General features: G+C 37.7%; 1 protein-coding gene across 1 annotated transcript in view; it reads left to right on the plus strand.

Moving 5' to 3' along the window:
* The first annotated feature begins 4,104 nt into the window (after positions 1–4,104).
* The window catches only part of LOC121373182, a 26,561-nt gene continuing 9,365 nt past the window's right edge, over positions 4,105–21,300 (plus strand). The window contains exons 1-4 of the mRNA XM_041499638.1: positions 4,105–4,407; positions 5,497–5,587; positions 19,081–19,257; positions 20,279–20,472. Coding sequence (XP_041355572.1) covers positions 4,105–4,407; positions 5,497–5,587; positions 19,081–19,257; positions 20,279–20,472 — 765 coding nt within the window. The remainder of the gene's footprint in view (positions 4,408–5,496; positions 5,588–19,080; positions 19,258–20,278; positions 20,473–21,300) is intronic.

Below are 21,300 nucleotides of genomic sequence, written 5' to 3' on the forward strand. Positions count from 1 at the left end.
GAAGCGTTTTGATAGCGGGTAAATCTAATTTATCCTACAACCACTGTTTCTATTGAGGACGGATTATGAGGACGGATAAAGCAGCCATATAGGTATAATAGCAGAATATCACCTTTGACGTCACTCGTGTGACGTCACACGCATCACTCGTGTGACGTCACACGCATAGCGAAATAACAAAATCGCTCATTTTACATCTAGGTCAAATAATATTTTTCCTCTTAATTTTTATGGTCTGCAGGATAAAGATAATAAATAGTTAATGACATAAGATATCGGCTTTATCCTGTTCAAGCCGAAACAAAAAATCCCATTCTTACCTTCACAGGATAAAACCAATATCCTACGTCATTAACTATTCTCTAGTCTAGTCATTAACTATATCGGGTGAACCCCCAAAACGATAACCCTAATGAATATGGAATTATTTAAAAAGTCAGACAGGAGGGCAATAAGTTCAACGAGCGTCACATTGTTTTTACTTACATTTTGTATCTGTTGCTATTTTAAAAGTGTTTGATCTATGGGTCTAAATTTCTTCAGTGTCAAATATCCATAGAGTAATGTATGTGACCACAACAGTAACATATGTGGATTGCATCCGGCTGCTAGACTCATATGTAACCGCCATTTTAGTTAAAGGGACATTCCTGAGTTTGCTGCACTGTAAGATGTTTCAAACTAATAAAATATGTCTACGATTAAACTTATATATTAAATATATTTTCTTGTTTAGAATATTGGTGTCTGTATATTCAATGTGTTTCTGGTCGTCGTAATATTTGTAAGAAGCCCAAACTGGATTTTGTCTTCAAATAATTTCGTACGTACGAAAAAAATATTTTTTTAGGAAATAAAATGAAATTTAAACTAGTACAAATATTAGAACGATAAGAAACACATTTAATATACAGCCACTAATATTTTATGCAGAAAAACATATTTGGTATGTAATTACAGTCGTCAAAATGTCTCTGTTAGTCGATAACATCTTAAAAGTTGCAGCAAACTCAGGAATGTCCCTTTAAGTCTTGAGAATTCACTGGAAAGAATTGAAGTGTTATGGATATTCACAGGGAAAACACAACACATTGCTAGGTTTATCTTTAATATGTATTCAATATATATTTTCCTCACGTACACATGAAAAAAAAGCCAAACCCTGGCATGTTGACAACATTTACATCATTCAAACTGTAGCAATCGATTTTTATGATCGATAATTACATTCGGTGCAGACCAATCGATCGATTTTCGATTATAATCACTCATTGGAACGTCATGACCATTAGTTCTTAAAGCCGGCAGATCTTAGATATGAAGCAGTGTAAATAAATTAGTGTCGGTCACTAGTAAACAGACAGACAAACATACATACATATTACCATACAGACAGACAGACAGACAAACGGTCATACTGAATGACAGATAGACACATATATAGACAGATAGGCCGATAAATAGAGATAGATAGATATATAGACAGACAGAAAGACAGACACACATTTTATTATAAATTATTCAATTTGATCTCCATTACGTTTTAAATTGTCTATGTCTTGTGAACATTTTAGGCCATCTTTGACAGTCCAAAATAGTCACGAATTTTCATTTTAATATTTCTCTTTATTTTCAATTATTCATTTTATATCCCATTAGTGTTTTTAACGACTAAATTACCAATATCTTGTAAATATTGTTGGTGCATTTTGTTGATCTATTTACCGAATAAAAAATATCATGAAAAAATATATGATAGGGGTAATGACCTATGACGTCCAAACAGATAATTAATATAATACAGGTCTTGTGTATCAAGACCACGTGGAAGGAAATGTTTTATTTAACGACGCACTCAACACATTATATATACGGTTATATGGCGTCAGACATATGGTTAAGTACCACACAGATATTGAGAGAGGAAACCCGCTGTCGCCACTTCATGGGCTGCTCTTTTCGATTAGCAGCAAGGGATCTTTTATATGCACCATCCCGTAGACGGCCTCTGATGTATCTGAGAAATAGGCTGACGGGGATCAATCCCAAAACCGACCGCGGATCAAGCGAGTGCTTTACCACTGGGCTACGTCTCGCCCCTATCAATATCACAATGACACAATAGCATAAACACCTACGAATATGGTAGGCCTTTAAGAGTTGTTTGTAAATAATGATATAAATTTAATATTCCACGATTGCCGAATTGTAAACGCTAAAATGTGCAAAACATTTATTTAATTACCAAACGTGTGAACGGAATGGGAACTCTCTTTACATTACATCCACAGAAGGTTCAGGCACGCCCATCCCGGATTTATCCTCTGACTTCGACAGCAGCACACACACACACACATATATATACTCTTCAAAAGAAGAAACGCAAAACCACATTGTCGTAACATTTGGAGAATTGATTTCATTATTGAATGGTGAGTCCGACAATTACCAAATGTTGCAGGATTGTTCACAATTCACTCTAGTCCATTGTGAGTAAGTGATAGGACACACCACCAAGGTCAAGGTCATCTGGAGTCAATACCGGGTGTGGCCTCCGCGTGTGTTGACAACTGCCTGGCACCGCCTGCCCATTGAAGCAACCAGAGTACGGATGACGTCCCGGGGGATGGTGGCCCACTCGGCCTGCAAGGCTTCTGCCAGCTCGGGCAGGGTCTGGGGCTGTGGTTGTCGCTGTCGGAGGCGTCGGTCCAACTCGTCCCATAGATGCTCAATTGGGTTCAAATCCGGTGATATCGATGGCCAAGGAAGGACATTAATGTTGTTGTTCTGTAGGAAAGCCGTTGTGAGACGTGCTGTGTGAGGCCTGGCGTTGTCATGTTGGAACACTGCGTTGGCGTTGGCCATAACTGGAACGATGTGTGGCCGGAGGATCTGGTCAATGTAGCCCTGTGCATTCAGGTTGCCCTGCACGTGGACCAGGTCAGTTCTGCCAGTGTGTGAGATGGCTGCCCACACCATGACACTACCCCCGCCGAATCTGTCCACTTCCTGCACGCAGTTTGCCGCATAACGTTCACCACGACGCCTATACACGCGACATCTTCCATCATGACGTCGGAGCAGAAATCGGGACTCGTCACTGAACCACACCTGTCTCCATCGCAGTTGAGGCCATTGTCGATGAATCTGGCACCACTGCAGTCGGAGTCGACGGTGTTGTGGTGTTAAGATGACACCTCGAACTGGACGTCTGGCACGAATTCCTACCTCACGTAGGCGGTTCCGTACGGTCTGGTCGGATATCCTGCGCAAACCTGGTATTGCTGCGGCTGTGGAGGTGGCAGTAGTCAATCGTTCCCGAAGGTGGCGTACCCGGATGTAGCGGTCCTGCCCGGGGGTAGTGACCCGTGGTCGACCGGATCTAGGGAGGTCACGTGTTGATCCATGTTGCTGGTAACGGTCCCACAGTCTGGAGATGGTGCTTTTGGACACATGGAATGCCCTGGCAACGGCCGTTCTGGATTCGCCTGCGTCTAGTCGGCCGATGGCATTGTTTCTCTGCGGTTCACTGAGACGTGGCATGTCCTGGATTGTCAACTGTCGGCCAGATACAGAGGCCAGGCAAGCGAACACCCTGCACTTTTATACTGTCGGTGTTCATGTTGCACGTGCAGACAACGCACGTGCAGTGGTGACATGGTTTGCACGTGGCTGCGTTTTTGCGAATATTCACATTTTGGAACTTTATTGTACAGTAGCTGCGTTTTATCGAATGTAACCGTGGGAATGTGTTTGGGACATGCAATGACCTTATATTCACAAAGCATGAACCGGTAGGAAACATAAAATCGGAGTTATAACCCATTTGTACCCTTTTGCGTTTCTTTTTTTGAAGAGTATATATATATATATATATGTATATACATGTATACACACACACACACACACACACACGCACACACACAGACAGACGTACGTACGTACATACATACATACATACATACATACATACATACATACACACACACACACACACATATATATATATATATATATATATATATATATATATATATATATATATACGAGTAAACGTTTTCCGCATATATTTTCCATTTCTAGTCGCGTCGACACCTTTCAAGGATGATACCTTTGCAGCAAGTCTTGTGCATTTCTGGAATTCTTACCCTGGTGACTGGATATTCACTTTATGACATCCAAGGACGATCGCATCGTCTAGTTGGGTCAAAGTTCGCCACTGAGACTGTGAAGAATTTTGTACAGTGTAAGAGTTTGTGTGAACGCCGATCTCTGTGTAAATCTGTCAACTACAACACGAGAACACGAGAGTGCACGTCAAACTTTCATGACGTCACGACGTCTCCAATACCCTTGGTGTCCGATGTACCAGAGGTAGTGTATGATGGGAAAAGTTCCATACCACAGGTAAGGATTTTAAAAACTAAACAATATACCCCTACCTTCACCCCCAAACCTCCCCCCCCCACCGATAACAAGAAAACACATACAAACTAAACAATATACCCCTACCTTCACCCCCAAACCTCCCCCACCGATAACAAACAAACACATACAAACTAAACAATATACCCCTACCTTCATCCCCAAACCTCCCCCCACCTATAACAAACAAACACATACAAACTAAACAATATACCCCTACGTTCACCCCCAAAACTCCCCCCACCGATAACAAACAAACACATACAAACTAAACAATATACCCATACCTTCACCCCCAAACCTCCCCCACCGATAACAAACAAACACATACAAACGAAACACAAAGAACACTAAAAACAACAACAACAAAAATTAAATAAAACAAAAATAAACAAACAATAATAAACACAACAATTACAACAACAAAAACAAACAAAAACAAAAAACTACAGACGAGAGAGAGAGAGAGAGATCTATCCATCTGTCTGTCTACCTACATAGCTCTCTGTCTGTCTGTCTGTCTGTCTGTCTACCTACCTACCTACCTGTATGACTGTCTGTCTATATATCTATCTATCTATCTATCTATAGTTATCCTGCAATCACTGTATGTATTATCACGATATGATGACTATTATAATTTCTACATTTTCAACCACCGAAAAAAAACATCTTTTTGGGACAGAATTACGTTTTATGATCAGCAAATGAATGGTGTAATGTTCAGTTGATTGTTTTGATTTATAAAAACTGTTTAGAAGGCAACTTTATTTTAAAAACAAAAAAGTACTGTTATTTAAGAACTATTTTGTGTCGGTGTATAGATGTTGTTGGTAACAAGGCATTCGACACTTATGAACATTGGAAAACGGCAAACGTTGTGAAATAAAACATTTCATTTAATTAATGTTTCGTTTTATGTCCATTGCAGTATAAATTACTGCTTACTGCCTTATGCTATTTGTTTTATCTTGCAACAGTTAGAATGGCGAATGTCGCCAGGCTCTATTCTCTATCTGTCTGTCAGTCTGTCTGTCTGTATGTCTGTCTGTATGTATGCATCTTTTCTAGAGTAGCAACGTCTGTGTCACCAGCCCCTGTGAAGACTCGCAGGTCTGTGCTCAGTTAGGATCTGGAAGAAAATGCTTTGGAGAAAAGACAGGTATGTTTATTTTACTCTAACTTGAAGCAACTGGTCTGTGTGCCCGCCCGTCTGTCATGTCATAAATATACTTTATGAGAGAGAGAGAGAGAGAGAGAGAGAGAGAGAGAGAGAGAGAGAGAGAGAGAGAGAGAGAGAGAGAGAGAGAGCATGTTGACAACAATTACATCATTCAAACTGTAGCAATCGATTTTTATTATCGATCATTACGTTCGGTGGAGACCAACCGATCAATGTTCGATCATAATCGCTCATTGGAACGTCACGGCCATTTGTTCTTAAAGCCGGCAGATGTTAGGTATGAGTTAGTGTAAATAAATTAGTGTCTGTCACTAGTAAAGAGAGAGAGAGAGAGAGAGAGAGAGAGAGAGAGAGAGAGAGAGAGAGAGAGAGAGAGAGAGAGAGAGAGAGCATGTTGACAACAATTACATCATTCAAACTGTAGCAATCGATTTTTATTATCGATCATTACGTTCGGTGGAGACCAACCGATCAATGTTCGATCATAATCGCTCATTGGAACGTCACGGCCATTTGTTCTTAAAGCCGGCAGATGTTAGGTATGAGGTTTTAAATCACTGGCAGGATTCTGCAAGTAAGGTTTTGATTGGTGGACATGAGCTCCAGCTGGCTGTCTTTGGATCCACATGTAATAGTGGAGCTAATTTTAATTAGACTGAAATTCGAACTTCCTTAGTCTAAATATACTGGAATTATCAACATATATAATATGTTGCATTGGAATGTCAATTTGTATATAATACTCTACCTACAAAACTATAATTTACATTCTCCTTATTGAGAATATATATGTACATGTGTGTGTGTGTGTGTGTGTGTGTGTGTGTGTGTGTATGTGTGTTCTATTTATTATCCTAATTGTATGTACATGTGATATTGTATGTTTACTAGTATTGTTGTTTGTTCATACCAATAAGCCGCTATGCTTACGGTGAATAAAGAATTGAATTGAGTTAGTGTAAATAAATTAGTGTCTGTCGCTAGTAAATAGAGAGAGAGAGAGAGAGAGAGAGAGAGAGAGAGAGAGAGAGAGAGAGAGAGAGAGAGAGAGAGAGAGAGAGAGAGAGAGAGAAAACATGCGAATTACAAATAATCCACACTTTATTTAAATGATTTTATTAACTCTGGTATTAGTTTGGCATAAACTAATAAAAAAAAACATTACCCCAGAGGGCACTCATAACCGGGAAAATAAAAATCATAATTTCCCACTGTGAATTAGTGTAACGTACAGTATTATTAGACGATTTTACGCTTGCTAACCAATGACCTTTCCGGTACTAAATATGACGTCATCACGATTTGGCAAACATACACAATGATGTCAAGTACTTTTAAACGATTTGTATTGCTAAATTGATAATAAAATCTTAGTTTAATAGAATTCCTTACAGTGTTTTGTCAGTATAAATAAAACATTGGTTTTTTAAAAATTATTTGTGATCATGAATAAAATACAGTTAAAGCAATACTCATAACAGTTGTAAAGTTGTCAACATCGATTATATATAAATGTAGTCATAATGAAAATAGAAGGTTCTTAAAGAAAAAAATATGTCTGAGGTAATAAAAAGTATAACGAACACAGTACCAGTTATTATCAAATTTATGTCGATCGTACAATAAAGCTAAAGTGAAAATTAATTCACTCTGGACATACATTTGATAATATCTGATGACCCGTTTAGTATCATCTATTCATCCTATAACTTACACATGATATCCATGTCATAAACTCGTGTGATAATTTAGTATATTAACCCGGTTAATAATGGTATGCAAATTTAAAGGTATATGCAAATGTTCTCGGTAATAATGTATTGCTGTGTATGGGTCATTTCTTTACAAGCCATCAAGACCTGTATAGCTGAGCGGAACGTTTTCATAAGATTTAGAAGTGTGTGACGTCAAAATAATTTGTGCTAATCGTGATGACGTCATATTGACTTTAGTACTGCCGAGGGTATACAAAATTATTCGGGTGAATTACGAAGTATGCCGGAAACTAATTTCAATATAAAATTTTATGTAAAAATGGGGAAAAACGTGATGGTATAGTCATAAAATCTGTTTATAGTAGAATACAATCCAGTGTTTATTACTTCACTTTTCCCCCTGTTTTTTTCAATGTTGAAATAGACCAACAAGTTCGCCTGTTGCATAAATAGTCTCGCCCGATATTTTTACCATGTATATGCTCCCGAATAACGCTATAAAAGGCGAAGTGTAATTGATCGATATTTAAATTGTTATTTATAGATGAAATGTCACCTGGACATGGTAGTCCACGCAATGCTGTTAGATCTACTGGTAGACCAGTAGAGCTAATTTTAATCAGATTGGCTGGCACCCATCATTGTCAACACCGTCAAAAACGTCGTCTAAAGCGATGCTGAAATAACCATACACTGAGCACTAAACAGACACAGTTTAAAGTCCAATCCTATTTACGTTATTGTTACGTCTTTACGACAGCCTTTCAGTTATATATTACGTATTGGCGAGACACAATTTAAAATCCTATCCTATTTACGTTATTGTTACGTCTTTACGACAGCCTTTCAGTTTTATATTACGTATTGGCGAGACACAATTTATAGTCCAATCCTATTTACGTTATTGTTACGTCTTTACGACAGCCTTTCAGTTATATATTACATATTGGGGAGACACATTTTAAAGTCCAATCCTATTTACGTTATTGTTACGTCTTTACGACAGCCTTTCAGTTATATATTACGTATTGGCGAGACACAGTTTAAAGTCCAATCCTATTTACGTTATTGTTACGTCTTTACGACAGCCTTTCAGTTATATATTACGTATTGGCCAGACACAATTTAAAGTCCAATCCTATTTACTTTATTGTTACGTCTTTACGACAGCCTTTCAGTTATATATTACGTATTGGCGAGACACAGTTTAAAGTCCAATCCTATTTACGTTATTGTTACGTCTTTACTACAGCCTTTCAGTTATATATTACGTATTGGCGAGACACAATTTAAAATCCTATCCTATTTACGTTATTGTTACGTCTTTACGACAGCCTTTCAGTTATATATTACGTATTGGCGAGACACAGTTTAAAGTCCAATCCTATTTACGTTATTGTTACGTCTTTACGACAGCCTTTCAGTTATATATTACGTATTGGCGAGACACAGTTTAAAGTCCAATCCTATTTACGTTATTGTTACGTCTTTACGACAGCCTTTCAGTTATATACTACGTATTGGGGAGACACATTTTAAAGTCCAATCCTATTTACGTTATTGTTACGTCTTTACGACAGCCTTTCAGTTATATAGTACGTATTGGCGAGACACATTTTTAATTCCAATCCTATTTACGTTATTGTTACGTCTTTACGACAGCCTTTCAGTTATGTATTACGTATTGGCGAGACACCGTTTAAAGTCCAATCCTATTTACGTTATTGTTACGTCTTTACGACAGCCTTTCAGTTATATATTACGTATTGGCGATGTTATAGCACATGCATTTAAACGTGTGTAAATAAAATATAAAATAATAAAAAATAAAATAAAAAAACACACTAAAAACCACGACATTATATTAGTTACTAGGTCAACACCAGGTCCGAAAATTCAAATTAGCAGCTAAACCTGGTTATTGCATTCATTAATTTTGTACATCTAAACCAAATCCTGTGTAAGCTACTATTAACATAAGGAATTCCAGAAACACATGTTATATACAAACATTAATATTCTAAACAATAAAATGTTATTAATATCCACTTTTGTTCATTAAAAGCTTTGTTAGCAGTGGCATGTTTAAATGTATGTAAAGTCATGAATGTCCTTTTAAAAGTCAGGACTGTAATTTCTTAATGAAGTATAATGATGTAGAAAGCACATTAAAATATATATCTAGGTGTGGTATAACGTGTTCATTAAAATTATATTGATTAAAAGTATGACATTTTATTTCCATCTGACACAATAATATAATTTCCATCTGAAACCAAAACTAAAGTGTCTATAGAAGACAAAGGTTTAATCATAGAAATAAGGTTGTTAATCTAGATTTCAAACATTGTTTATGGAAAAAACCCATTAGTTAATCAAAGTTCTCTCATACACTTTTGCATTGATTTTATTAAGTTGGCGTATTTTATTTCTATCAATGTCCGACAACAAAACTATCTAGATTTCACTAAGACAAAATGGGTTAATTAAGGAATTTGTTATGCATGGTATTAATACAACCCGTCCTGTCTCAAACAAAACCATATGACTTTACTTCCTAATGTGGATGACTTAAAGGAAATACAAGACAAAGATTCCATACGACACCAAAGCTAGTATTTTGAAATATGCTCACTAGGCTACGTGTCATTTACATGTCATACACAATTATACTTTGTTTTGTTTTACAATATTACTAGAGCACACGGATGTATTAATCATATGCTATTGGATGTTGGTAATTTTGACATAATAATCGTAGAGAGAAAACTCGCTACATGTTTCAATTAATAGCAAGGGATCTTTTATATGCACCTTCCACAGATAGGATAGTACATACCACGGCATTTAATATACCAATCGTGTTGCTCTGGCTGGATCGAGAGGGATTACATGACATGATGAATAAGAAAGAGTTATTAGCAATAGTAATGAAGGAAATATTTTATTTAACGACGCACTCAACACATGTTATTTACGGTTATATGGAGTCAGTAATAGTAATTACCTCACACTCGAAGGATATAGCTGTATACACTAGCACATGTTTTAAAGATATTTACAATGAATGTCAGAAAAAAATATAGATTTTTTAGTACTGGCAAGCTTTTGCTATTGAATAATTTGTGAATTTTACTATATTTACTCTTAACGTGTATTTTAACTCAATATATGTCTCACGACTATCGACAAAGAATCGATTTTCCAAAACCAATAAACTTTGGTACGTTATGAACAAAATCTCATTCTACCGTGTCAAAAGCTTTTTTTTAAATCAATTAATAATAACATGTCTTGGATGGTATGCTCTTCAAGCAAAACTCATAATATCATAAACCAGTCGTGTCATTTCATCTTCGCTTACAATAGTAGGGAGAATAGATTTTATTATTTGTGTTATGGCAGCAGATGCTAATTTCTAAGACACAATAAGTAGAGACAGGCCTGCATTTTGTTATCGAAACTGTATCTATGCACAATGAGGAGTCAAACAGGCATTTGGCAGCTAGTAACTTGTCTATAGGAGGACAGCCACTGCCGATGAGATCCTTTACTGGACAATACTTCCTTTCTGCACCGCTCAAAGAGGACTGCCAATCCATACTTCTCTTTGTATAAATCAAAATAGCACAGGCCAGAGCTCATTGGAATAAGGTTAACGTGTGTTTGTTTAACGACACCAATAGAGCACATCATTGGAGAGATCATTTACTGGACAATACATCCTTCATTCAATATTCAAAGAGGACTGCCACTCCTAGACATTTTTAAAACATAAATAACTAGCACAGGTCAGAGCTAATTGGAATAAACACAGCTGTGATAACATGCACACATGAATGTCTGTCATGGTATCAGGTGTTCTCGGAAGATGAACATACCCTGTCTCATCGGTGGCTCCCTTTATACGTACTGTCACCACAGATGTCAAGTCCGTCACTTCGTCTAAATACGGAACTGTGATCTGGAAATACATACGTTGAAACATTCTTTTGAGAAACCCATCAAATGTGCGCCGTGGCCTCATAAGTGCAATACTGAGCAAAACGTGGAATAACATCAGACATCATATTTGAAATTTTATAGATTATTACTCAGCTTATTAAACTTGTTTTGGGTAAGTGGGAGCATTCCACCATTATATGCATAGTTTGAAGAATTTATTAAATATTTATCTAAATATCTTTATTTTGTTAATTTATTTTTTTAATTGTACAGCTTTTTAATTTTTCATATTTTTAAGAGCTAGTAACATTTTGCCATATATTATATATTTCAAGATTTTCTGTCTCAATGTTTTAAAATGGCACACACAAAAAAAACCCACAATAGATATTAAAACTCGGAAATTCCAGTTCAAATTATGCATCGCACTCTGACAACGAATACTTACCTACAGAAATGTGGTATATAAAGTGACAATTTATGTATTTTTCGCAGTGAAGAAGCTGAGTCATTAGAACATTTATTTGTTCATTACTCTCTTTCTCGAACGTTTTGGCAACAATTCAATCCAATCTAAAACATTCTATAAAAAAGGGTGTGTTTTTTTTACTTAAATATTTTGGTGGTTGTTCATCTTTTTCAGTCCATCTTGCTTTTGATCTAACACAAATTACAAAGGTTTATTTAATAAGTAAAAACTTATCTTGTACGTTTTTCACCTTTTTTAATCTATCTGGCTTGTGATCTAGAATATTTTGGAGGGTTGGGTTTTTTTTATCTTTTTCAATCCATGTTACTTTTGATCTAATGCAATTTCCTTTTGCGTCTATAAAACTAATATACTGAGTTAAATTAAAAACTTCGCAATCTAAAATTGGAATAAAGTCAACGAGTGTGAAGAGCAGGTATTTTCCGGGAATAAATATTGTAGACAATGTCTACACTCCATTTGAAGCCCATCACAGCCCACGTAGCCCGATCCATAGCACGTGCACAGCACCATTGAGGCAAACGTGGTTTTGTACGTGCCACTGGTCATGTGACTTCAATAGCACACGTGTTTTCATCGTCACTTGCTCACAGTAGACTGACACAAAGAAAACATGCATTAAAAAGATATTTGTTATGACCTGTTTCGATTTCTCGCCTCACAAATGTGCAGCGTGAACGTACCGTCGGCATGTTGCACGCGGGGACGTCAATAGCTGACGTTGCAAGGGATTGGGTTGCAGTCGACGGGCAATGTATGGTCTGCGGACACGAGTACAACAAACGGGCACCACAGCTGATCGCTCCTGACCGGGTAGACCACGTATGACGTCACAGGCAGATGCAACTTATTGTGTTACATCACCTCCGCAACCGTTTCACGACTGCTACAGCAACCAGTAATGAACTTTTCAAACATCGGGTATCCGCGCAAACGATCCAAATGGGCTGCGGACCGCTCACCTCCACGCTCGACGCCCATATATTGGAACCATTTTGATCCAACTTCATCGACGTCTACGTCAACTGTTGGCACAACGCCCCTTGCGATTGACTCAGAGGGAATGGAATAGAGTCGTGTTTAGCGATGAATCAAGATTCACATTTGCCGATGGCAGGCAGAAGGTTTGGAGACGACGTGGTGAACGTCATGCTCATTGTTGTGTCAGTGAAGTTGACAGATTCGGAGGAGGAAGTGTAATGGTTTGGGGTGCTTTCAGTGGAAATGGCCGTTCTCGACTTCTTGTCATCCGTGGCAACCTCAACGCTGCTGCATACCGCGACAAGTTGCTAGCCCAGGAACTTGTGCCCTTCATGGCAGCTCACGGTCCAGGCCAGATCTTTCAGCATAACAACGCCAGATCACACACAGCCATCTTGACAAGGGATTACCCGAGGAACGCCGGCATCAATGTCATGGATTGGCCTTCAATGTCGCCCGACCTGAATCCGATCGAGCACGTCTGGGATGTGCTGGGAAGACGCCTGCGCACTCTCGGGAACCCTCCACAGACTTTGCAGTGATTTGGTGCCTCATTAGTGGAACAATGGCGCTGTATCCCTAATGCAGTCTTTATACGCATCAGGCTACAATGAGGAGGCGTTGCTTTGCAGTTGTGGGTACACATGGGAGGGGGGGGGGGGGCATACGCGCAACTGAACCTGTGATCTTATCAGACGATTTTGACTGTGTTTTTGACGAATGCTGTGATGTTATCAGACGATTTTGACTATGTTTTTGACGAATGCTGTGAGCGCATCGAACAGATTTTGGACAACATTTATTCTTATTTTTTCTTTGGACGTCATACAATAAAAATACCTTGTTTAACATGTGCTTCTGTCATATTTGCTAATTAGCCAAGATCAAAGGGTTGTGAAGTTTTTAATTTATCCAAGTCAGTGTTTATCAATTTAACATTTTGCATTATATTGATTTTCAATGTTAATGTCTTCTGTATCATCCAGTCCAGCTTCCAATTAAGAATTGACCGCAATTATTGTTTGGTTTATGCAAGTATGAACCAAAACCACGATGTGCACACTGTATGATCCCGCGTAGAGGGGCATGAACCAAAATATAATTGCGGTCAAATCTTATAATTCAATTTATATGCATAATTTAACAATACATAACTGAATTTATTTTGTTTAGCTTTAAATACGCCTGTAGTATTGTTTGTGTAAACTTCATTGATACTTATGTTGCGTAAGAATGCGAACGTTCATTCACTATTATTTGAATCAGGTGATTTTTTTGTAAATGACGTCATTTCCTCTAGCTGCTGTGCATTTTTACGGATCATTTAGTTATATTGGAAGGAATTGTCCTATTCGTGTTTAGTTTATATTCTATGAAAGTGAATGAAGGGAACGTGTGTAACATTTATGCTGTCGGTGGAACCGTTAAATTTTCGCCAACAGCTGTTGAACATCGCTTACAAGTAAGTTACAGGCGTGAAGTTTCCTGTATGATTTCTTTGGCCAACGACCGAGTCTCATGTCATGATTAGCGAAGAGGTTGTGTTTTTTGTTTTTTGTTTTATTATCAATGCGTATAGATCCATATGTCTACTCTGCTATAGCATTTTTCATTAATTTATAGTATACATTTTTTGTAGCTTTCACGTGTGTATTCTTCAAAATATCTCAATATGATTGCCAGAATAATCCGGCTTGTTGCACAAAAGTAGTGCGAGTCGGGGGGGGGGGGGGGGGGGGGGGGGGGGGGGGGGGGGGGGGTAGTAGGCGTGGCTTAATTTTTGGGGGTTCATCGAGATATGAACAAAAAAAGTAGCACCTCTGGACCAATCAGATTGCCGTAAAGTTTATAGACGCAAAGAAAATTTAATTATTTCCTTTTTTCCTAATAGTTAACTACTAATTACAAGTAATAGAGATTCCTATAAAAGCTGATAATCGATTGTATATTGTCTGTAGCCTGCTCATTAGATGTTTGTATTGCTCCATAGTTATTTTGATAGTTTCTTTCATTCATGTTTAATGTTAATTCAATAAAAGGTTGATCAGCTGTAGTAGGGACGGGACGTAGCCTAATGGTAAACCACTCGCTTGACGCGAGGTCAGTTTAGGATCGATCCCCGTCGGTGGGTCAATTAGTCTATTTCTTGCTCTAGCCAGTGCGCCACAACTGGTATATCAAAGGTCGTGGTATGTGTTGTCCTGTCTGTGGGAGAGTGCATATAAAAGAGCCCTTGCTACTAATGTAACACTCTTGCGGGTTTCCTTTGTTGACTACGTGCTAGAATTACCAAATGTTTGACATCCAATAGCCGATGATTAATTAATCAAACTGTTCCACTGGTGTTGTTAAATAAAACAAACTTCAGCTTTAAATATCAGCTTTGGCTTTAAACGACTATCTATAGAGACAACTAAGGATAGCAGGTTATGTGATATTAGAAAATAATTTAAACTCGTCTGTTTCAGGGGTATAATCTCTATCTATGTTAATTTCTTTATATTGTGTTATGTTGAGTCATTATGTTGAACATAATGTTCTATCCATGAGTATTTAGGTAGTACTAAACCAAATATCTTCCGGCTGGGTAAAACCTCGAGGTGCACCGAACTTTTGATAGAGAAGTTAACACCACAATGCCTGTGATTGGTGATACTACTCAAAAGAATTTAAGGGTCAAAAATGTATAACCAAATAAGTTTCAGAGTGTATTAGATTGATGATGTAAACTACACCAAAAATTTAATTTATTGTTCCATATTTAAAAAAAACACACAAATAAACGTCACTGTATACAAGAAAGTCACATGACATGCTGTCAAAGTTGAAGGTTGTCAAACATGGATTTTACACATTAGAACATTCGTTTAATAGTGTGTGAATCCACCCCTGGCGCGAATACACTCGACACATCGTTGCCTCATGCTGTTGATCAGACGTCTGAAGAACTCTTGGGGAATGGCCTGCCACTCTGCCATAAGAAGTTGACCCAGATCATGAAGGTTGGCCGGAGGGGCATGGTTATCCCGAACTCTCCTGCCTAATTCGTCCCAGGCGTTCTCTATTGGGGTCAAGTCAGGCGAATATGCTGGCCAATCCATCCTGGCGATACCTTGTTGTCTGAGAAAGTCCGTTACCACCCTTGCGCGGTGGGGTCTGGCGTTGTCATCCTGCAGAACTGCCCCGCCGCCAATCTGCTGAAGGCCTGGGAGAACCAACGGCCGGATAATCTCATTCAGATAGCGGATTCCTTTCAGATTGCCATCCACCACATAGAGGGGGGAGTCCTGTGGTGGATAGAGATGCCTCCCCATATCATGACGTTGCCACCACCGAACCGGTGACGTTGTCTAACGTTAACGTCAGCAAAGCGCTCCCCAGGACGTCTGTAGACACGAACCCGACCGTTGGAGACTAAACCTGGACTCATCAGTGAACATCACTCGACCCCACTGAACACGTTGCCACCGCAGATGAAGCGTTCACCAGTGACGTCTGGCCGTTCTGTGACGTGGTAGGAGTGGTGGTCGAACAGCCTGGCGACGGCAGCGTAGATTATTGGCTCTCAGACGATTGCGTATGGTTTGATCAGACACTCGAGTTCCAGTCGCAGTCCGCAGATTGCCACGTAATCGGCGTGCAGTGGTTGTGCGTTGACGTAGAGCCATATTGGTGATGTAGCGGTCCTCTCTATTTGTAGTGCTTCGGGGTCTTCCCGAACGTGGACAATTTCGAACAGAATTCGTTGCTTGGTACCGTTGCCACAGTCGGCCACCGACACTCTGACTGACACCAAGTCTCAGAGCAACAATTCTTTGCGCATTGTCAATCCTGAAGCCAAGCAATAGCCCTTCCTCGATCTTCGATAGTCAGTTGATGTTGTACCATTGTTGAATTTGGAGTGTGCACCGTACACGAACGCAAGCTCCAATTATACGGAAATTCAGCATTGGGAACATGGAATACACATGCAAAGCCTGCAAATGAAGCGCTTTGTGAAAAAGCAAGTTATGGGCACTTAGCAGACCTTTCACTTTCGCCCTAATTTACGTGCAAATGTAAGCATGTTTTCGCCATTAGAACTAGTCGACAGTGTCAATGACAGTGGATTTTAATTCATTTATGGGTTGCTTAGACCCACTTTCGTCAAAATGGAACAATACCATGCGTGACATTATGGTCTAGCTAATATAATTGACATTCAGAAAATAATGTCGAAAATATCGTCTGACCCTTAAATTCTTTTGAGTAGTATTTCATCTTGTACCACTGTGTCAAGTAGCCTTGTGCTTGAAACATATATGGGGTACCTGTAAAAGAAAAACGTACTCAAATTTTGTGCATAACTAGGGTAGTCATAGACATTACCCGTTATCCCTGAAATAAGCAGCCTGACTCCAAATGTTTTCTGATTCACTTTAAGGGTGAGGGGTGGTAGTAGCTATATCCGTGGCGTTTATGTCGATTGATACGCTGCAGGTAGGAGTTTAGCCACATATGTTACTATTGTCGTCTATGGGATTTGATTTGGTAGTATACACTCTATAAAATCAAATGTTACTGTAGTCTCCAAAACTTGTTTCCCGCGCATTTGGATTATTAATTCTATAAGTGAAGTTTTGGAACCTGAACTAGTTTCCAGTCTCAACATAGAATACAATATTTACTAATATATCAGTAATATTAATTAAATTATTTTTAAAATTTGTTTTATCTCAGTTTGGGCCATAAACACCAATTAAAGTAAATTTTATACATATGAACAACTTAGTATAAAATATAATGTTAAAGTTTAATTTTCTACATAACGATAGTGCAGTCAAACGGTATTGTATGATACATAAAATAAAACCATTCAAAACAATACTGAACAATTGCATTCTTCCTTATAACAAGTCTAAACATATGCCAAATTGCAAACGCAGTAAGCATTATCATGACATATTGCATAGATCTTCATTTATAAGTAAGCATCAAATGTAATTAACATGGGGGAAATGAGTTAAATTGTCATTACATAGATCATGATTGGAAACTGATAAATGCAATACCGTCACCCTACACAATTAGGACAGAATTAATAAGGTTCCTTCTTCTTCTTCTTCTTCTTCTTCTTCTTCTTCTGCGTTCAAGCTATAGTTGATCATGCTTTAGATTTAGAGTCCGGTTTTGGTGATTCATGGGGACGACACCACTTCGATATGTCCATCTGTTTCATGATCATAGAGTATGGTGCATGTACAGATATTTTCTTTTGGTTTTCACGCTGATGCTGATGCATAGCTTCAGTACTCTGACTTCAGTAGACGAAGATGGTTTCAATATAGCATTATCCACAGACTCTTGCCAGATAATCTATTTTATACATACCACAGGACATATTAAGTCACCACTTTGATTCTTTTGTGACCTTGAAATATCAACGTCAGTTCTTTTTTTCTTTCTTTTCTTCTCCTTTTATTTGTAGTAGAATTAATCCCATTTCGTAACTGCTAAGAAATATGGATCCATAATAAACAAGCATAATAATATTTTTTACAGAAGAAAATATAATTTGAAGTTTTAGAATAAGCAACAGTTAAATAATATTGTTAACTAAGCAATTAATATTTAAGAGTCATTTGAAGTCATCACTAATAATACAGTTTCGTTCTTCACTAATAATACAGTTTCGTTCTTCACTAATAATACAGTTTCGTTCATCACTAATAATACAGTTTCGTTCATCACTAATAATACAGTTTCGTTCATCACTAATAATACAGTTTCGTTCTTCACTAATAATACAGTTTCGTTCTTCACTAATAATACAGTTTCGTTCATCACTAATAATACAGTTTCGTTCATCACTAATAATACAGTTTCGTTCATCACTAATAATACAGTTTCGTTCATCACTAATAATACAGTTTTGTTCATCACTAATAATACAGTTTCGTTCATCACTAATAATACAGTTTCGTTCATCACTAATAATACAGTTTTGTTCATCACTAATAATACAGTTTCGTTCATCACTAATAATACAGTTTCGTTCATCACTAATAATACAGTTTCGTTCATCACTAATAATACAGTTTCGTTCTTCACTAATAATACAGTTTCGTTCATCACTAATAATACAGTTTCGTTCATCACTAATAATACAGTTTCGTTCTTCACTAATAATACAGTTTTGTTCATCACTAATAATACAGTTTCGTTCATCACTAATAATACAGTTTCGTTCTTCACATAATCTGTTTTAGACATGCAATTTTCAATTAGTAGTTAATGTTGAAAAACTGTACTGATAAAATAGATTATAGACCAGTCCGTTTTAGTTTAATCTTCTATTTTAGACACTGACTGTGGCGTGCCTCCAGACGTCACAAACGCCACCAAATCTTATCATGGGACGTCCCTCAATTCCGTCACCACCTACAGCTGCTATGCTGGCTACGTCATGTCTGATGGACCGGCGACGTCTACGTGCGAGGACACGAAAACGTGGTCCGCGACAAACTTCTACTGTACAAGTAAACAGACTGATTTAATTGTTATGTTGTTTGTTGATTTTGTTTGTTTCGTTGTGTGTGCGTGTATTTCTCGTGATAGTGCGTGTGTGTGTGTGTGTGTGTGTGTGTGTGTGTGTGTGTGTGTGTGTGTGTGTGATGGGCGCGCATGTTTGAGTGTGTGTTTGTGGAAGACTTGTCGGGTTTTTTCATTGTTTTGATTTTGTTTTTGTTTCTTTGTTATTGTTGTTTTTGTTTTGTTTTGTTACTTGGTGTAATTTTTTATTTATTTATTTTATATGGTAGTGGCTTAAGACCTCGCTTTTGAACCATTAATTGTCAGGTGACATTAATAATAACAATAATAATAATAATAATAATAATAATAATAATATATTATTTATTATTATTATTATTATTATTATTATTATTATTTACAATGATGATGATGATGTTGTTAAGGATAATGATAATGATAATAATGATGATGATGATGACGATGATTAAGATGACCATTATGATGTTATTAAGGATAATGATAATAATAATGATGATGATGATGCTGTTAAGGATAATGATAATAATGATGGTGATGATGTTGTTAAGGATAATGATAATGATAATAATGATGATGATGATGTTGTTAAGGATAATGATAATGATAAAAATTATGATGATGATGTTGTTAAGGATAATGATAATGATAATAATGATGGTGATGATGTTGTTAAGGATAATGATAATAATGATGATGATGATGTTGTTAAGGATAATGATAATGATAATAATGATGATGATGATGTTGTTAAGGATAATCATAATGATAATAATGATGATGGTGATGACGATGATTATGATGACCATGATGATGTTGTTAAGGATAATGATAATAATGATGGTGGTGATGTTGTTAAGGATAATGATAATGCTAATAATAATGATGATGGTGATGTTGTTAAGGATAATGATAATAATGATGATGGTGATGACGATGATTATCATAACCATGATGTTGTTGTTGTAATTTCCACCGTGGATCTTCCAGTGGTCAGTTGCATGGTTCCAACAGTGGCGAATGGCACCTTTATACACCAGTCCACCACACTGGGCAGTGAAGGATCAGTCGAGTGTGACAAGTACTTCCGGTTCTTTGGGAACAGCAGTTCAGCCAAGTGTAACGCCACTGGACACTGGGGCGGACTCAATGGAGACTGTCGACGTGTGGAATGGAGAAATATGGTGACGTATCCATAAATGTTGTGACGTCATTTTATTATTTTCCTTTCTTAAAGGTGCATGGTCCTCTAAGACAATGAGAGTGACGTCATTGGAAATTTGAGTCTCGATTGTAAAGATCTATCAGCACTGACCTTGATTGTTCAAATTTCCACAGTCTGGAACTTACAGCGTTTAGCTTAGTCTATGTACATCCATTTCTCGTTCCAGCCAGTGCACCATGACTGGTATACCAAAGGCCGTGGTATGTGCTATCCTGTCTGCGGGATGGTGCATATAAACGATCCATTGCTACTAATGGAAAAATGTAGCGCGTTTCCTCTCTAAGACCAGGCCTTTCCCCAGGATTGATTTAAGGCGCGTCTACGCCGTCAAAGCGCTTACTTTGCGGACCAAGGCGTGTCGGGCCGCTACGCCTAACGGCCCGGGGGAAACCCCTGTAAGACTATATGTTATAATTACTAGATGTTTGACATCAAATAGCCGATGATTAATAGATTAATGTGCTCTAGTGGTGTCGATAAACAAAACAAACAATCTTCATTATAAATATGAGTCTGGGCTATTTATATTTATAAATCCGGACGTTGATTGTTCAAATCTCTGTAGAAGCCCAAGACCAGGACCCATATTTTCGAAACAATCTTAGCCTTCGAAATCGTAAAAAACATCGTAAGCTATGACCTTACAATGGCGTGTGCTGTAGTGACCTCACAACCGACGATGGTTTTACGATTTCGTAGCGCTAAGATGGCTTCGAAAATATGGGCTCAGGGCTACAGAAAATATAAGTTCGCTCGACAAATTTGTGAGTGAAAATTTTTGACGGAG

Source organism: Gigantopelta aegis, chromosome 5, assembly GCF_016097555.1.
Source record: "Gigantopelta aegis isolate Gae_Host chromosome 5, Gae_host_genome, whole genome shotgun sequence".
Taxonomy (NCBI): domain Eukaryota; kingdom Metazoa; phylum Mollusca; class Gastropoda; order Neomphalida; family Peltospiridae; genus Gigantopelta; species Gigantopelta aegis.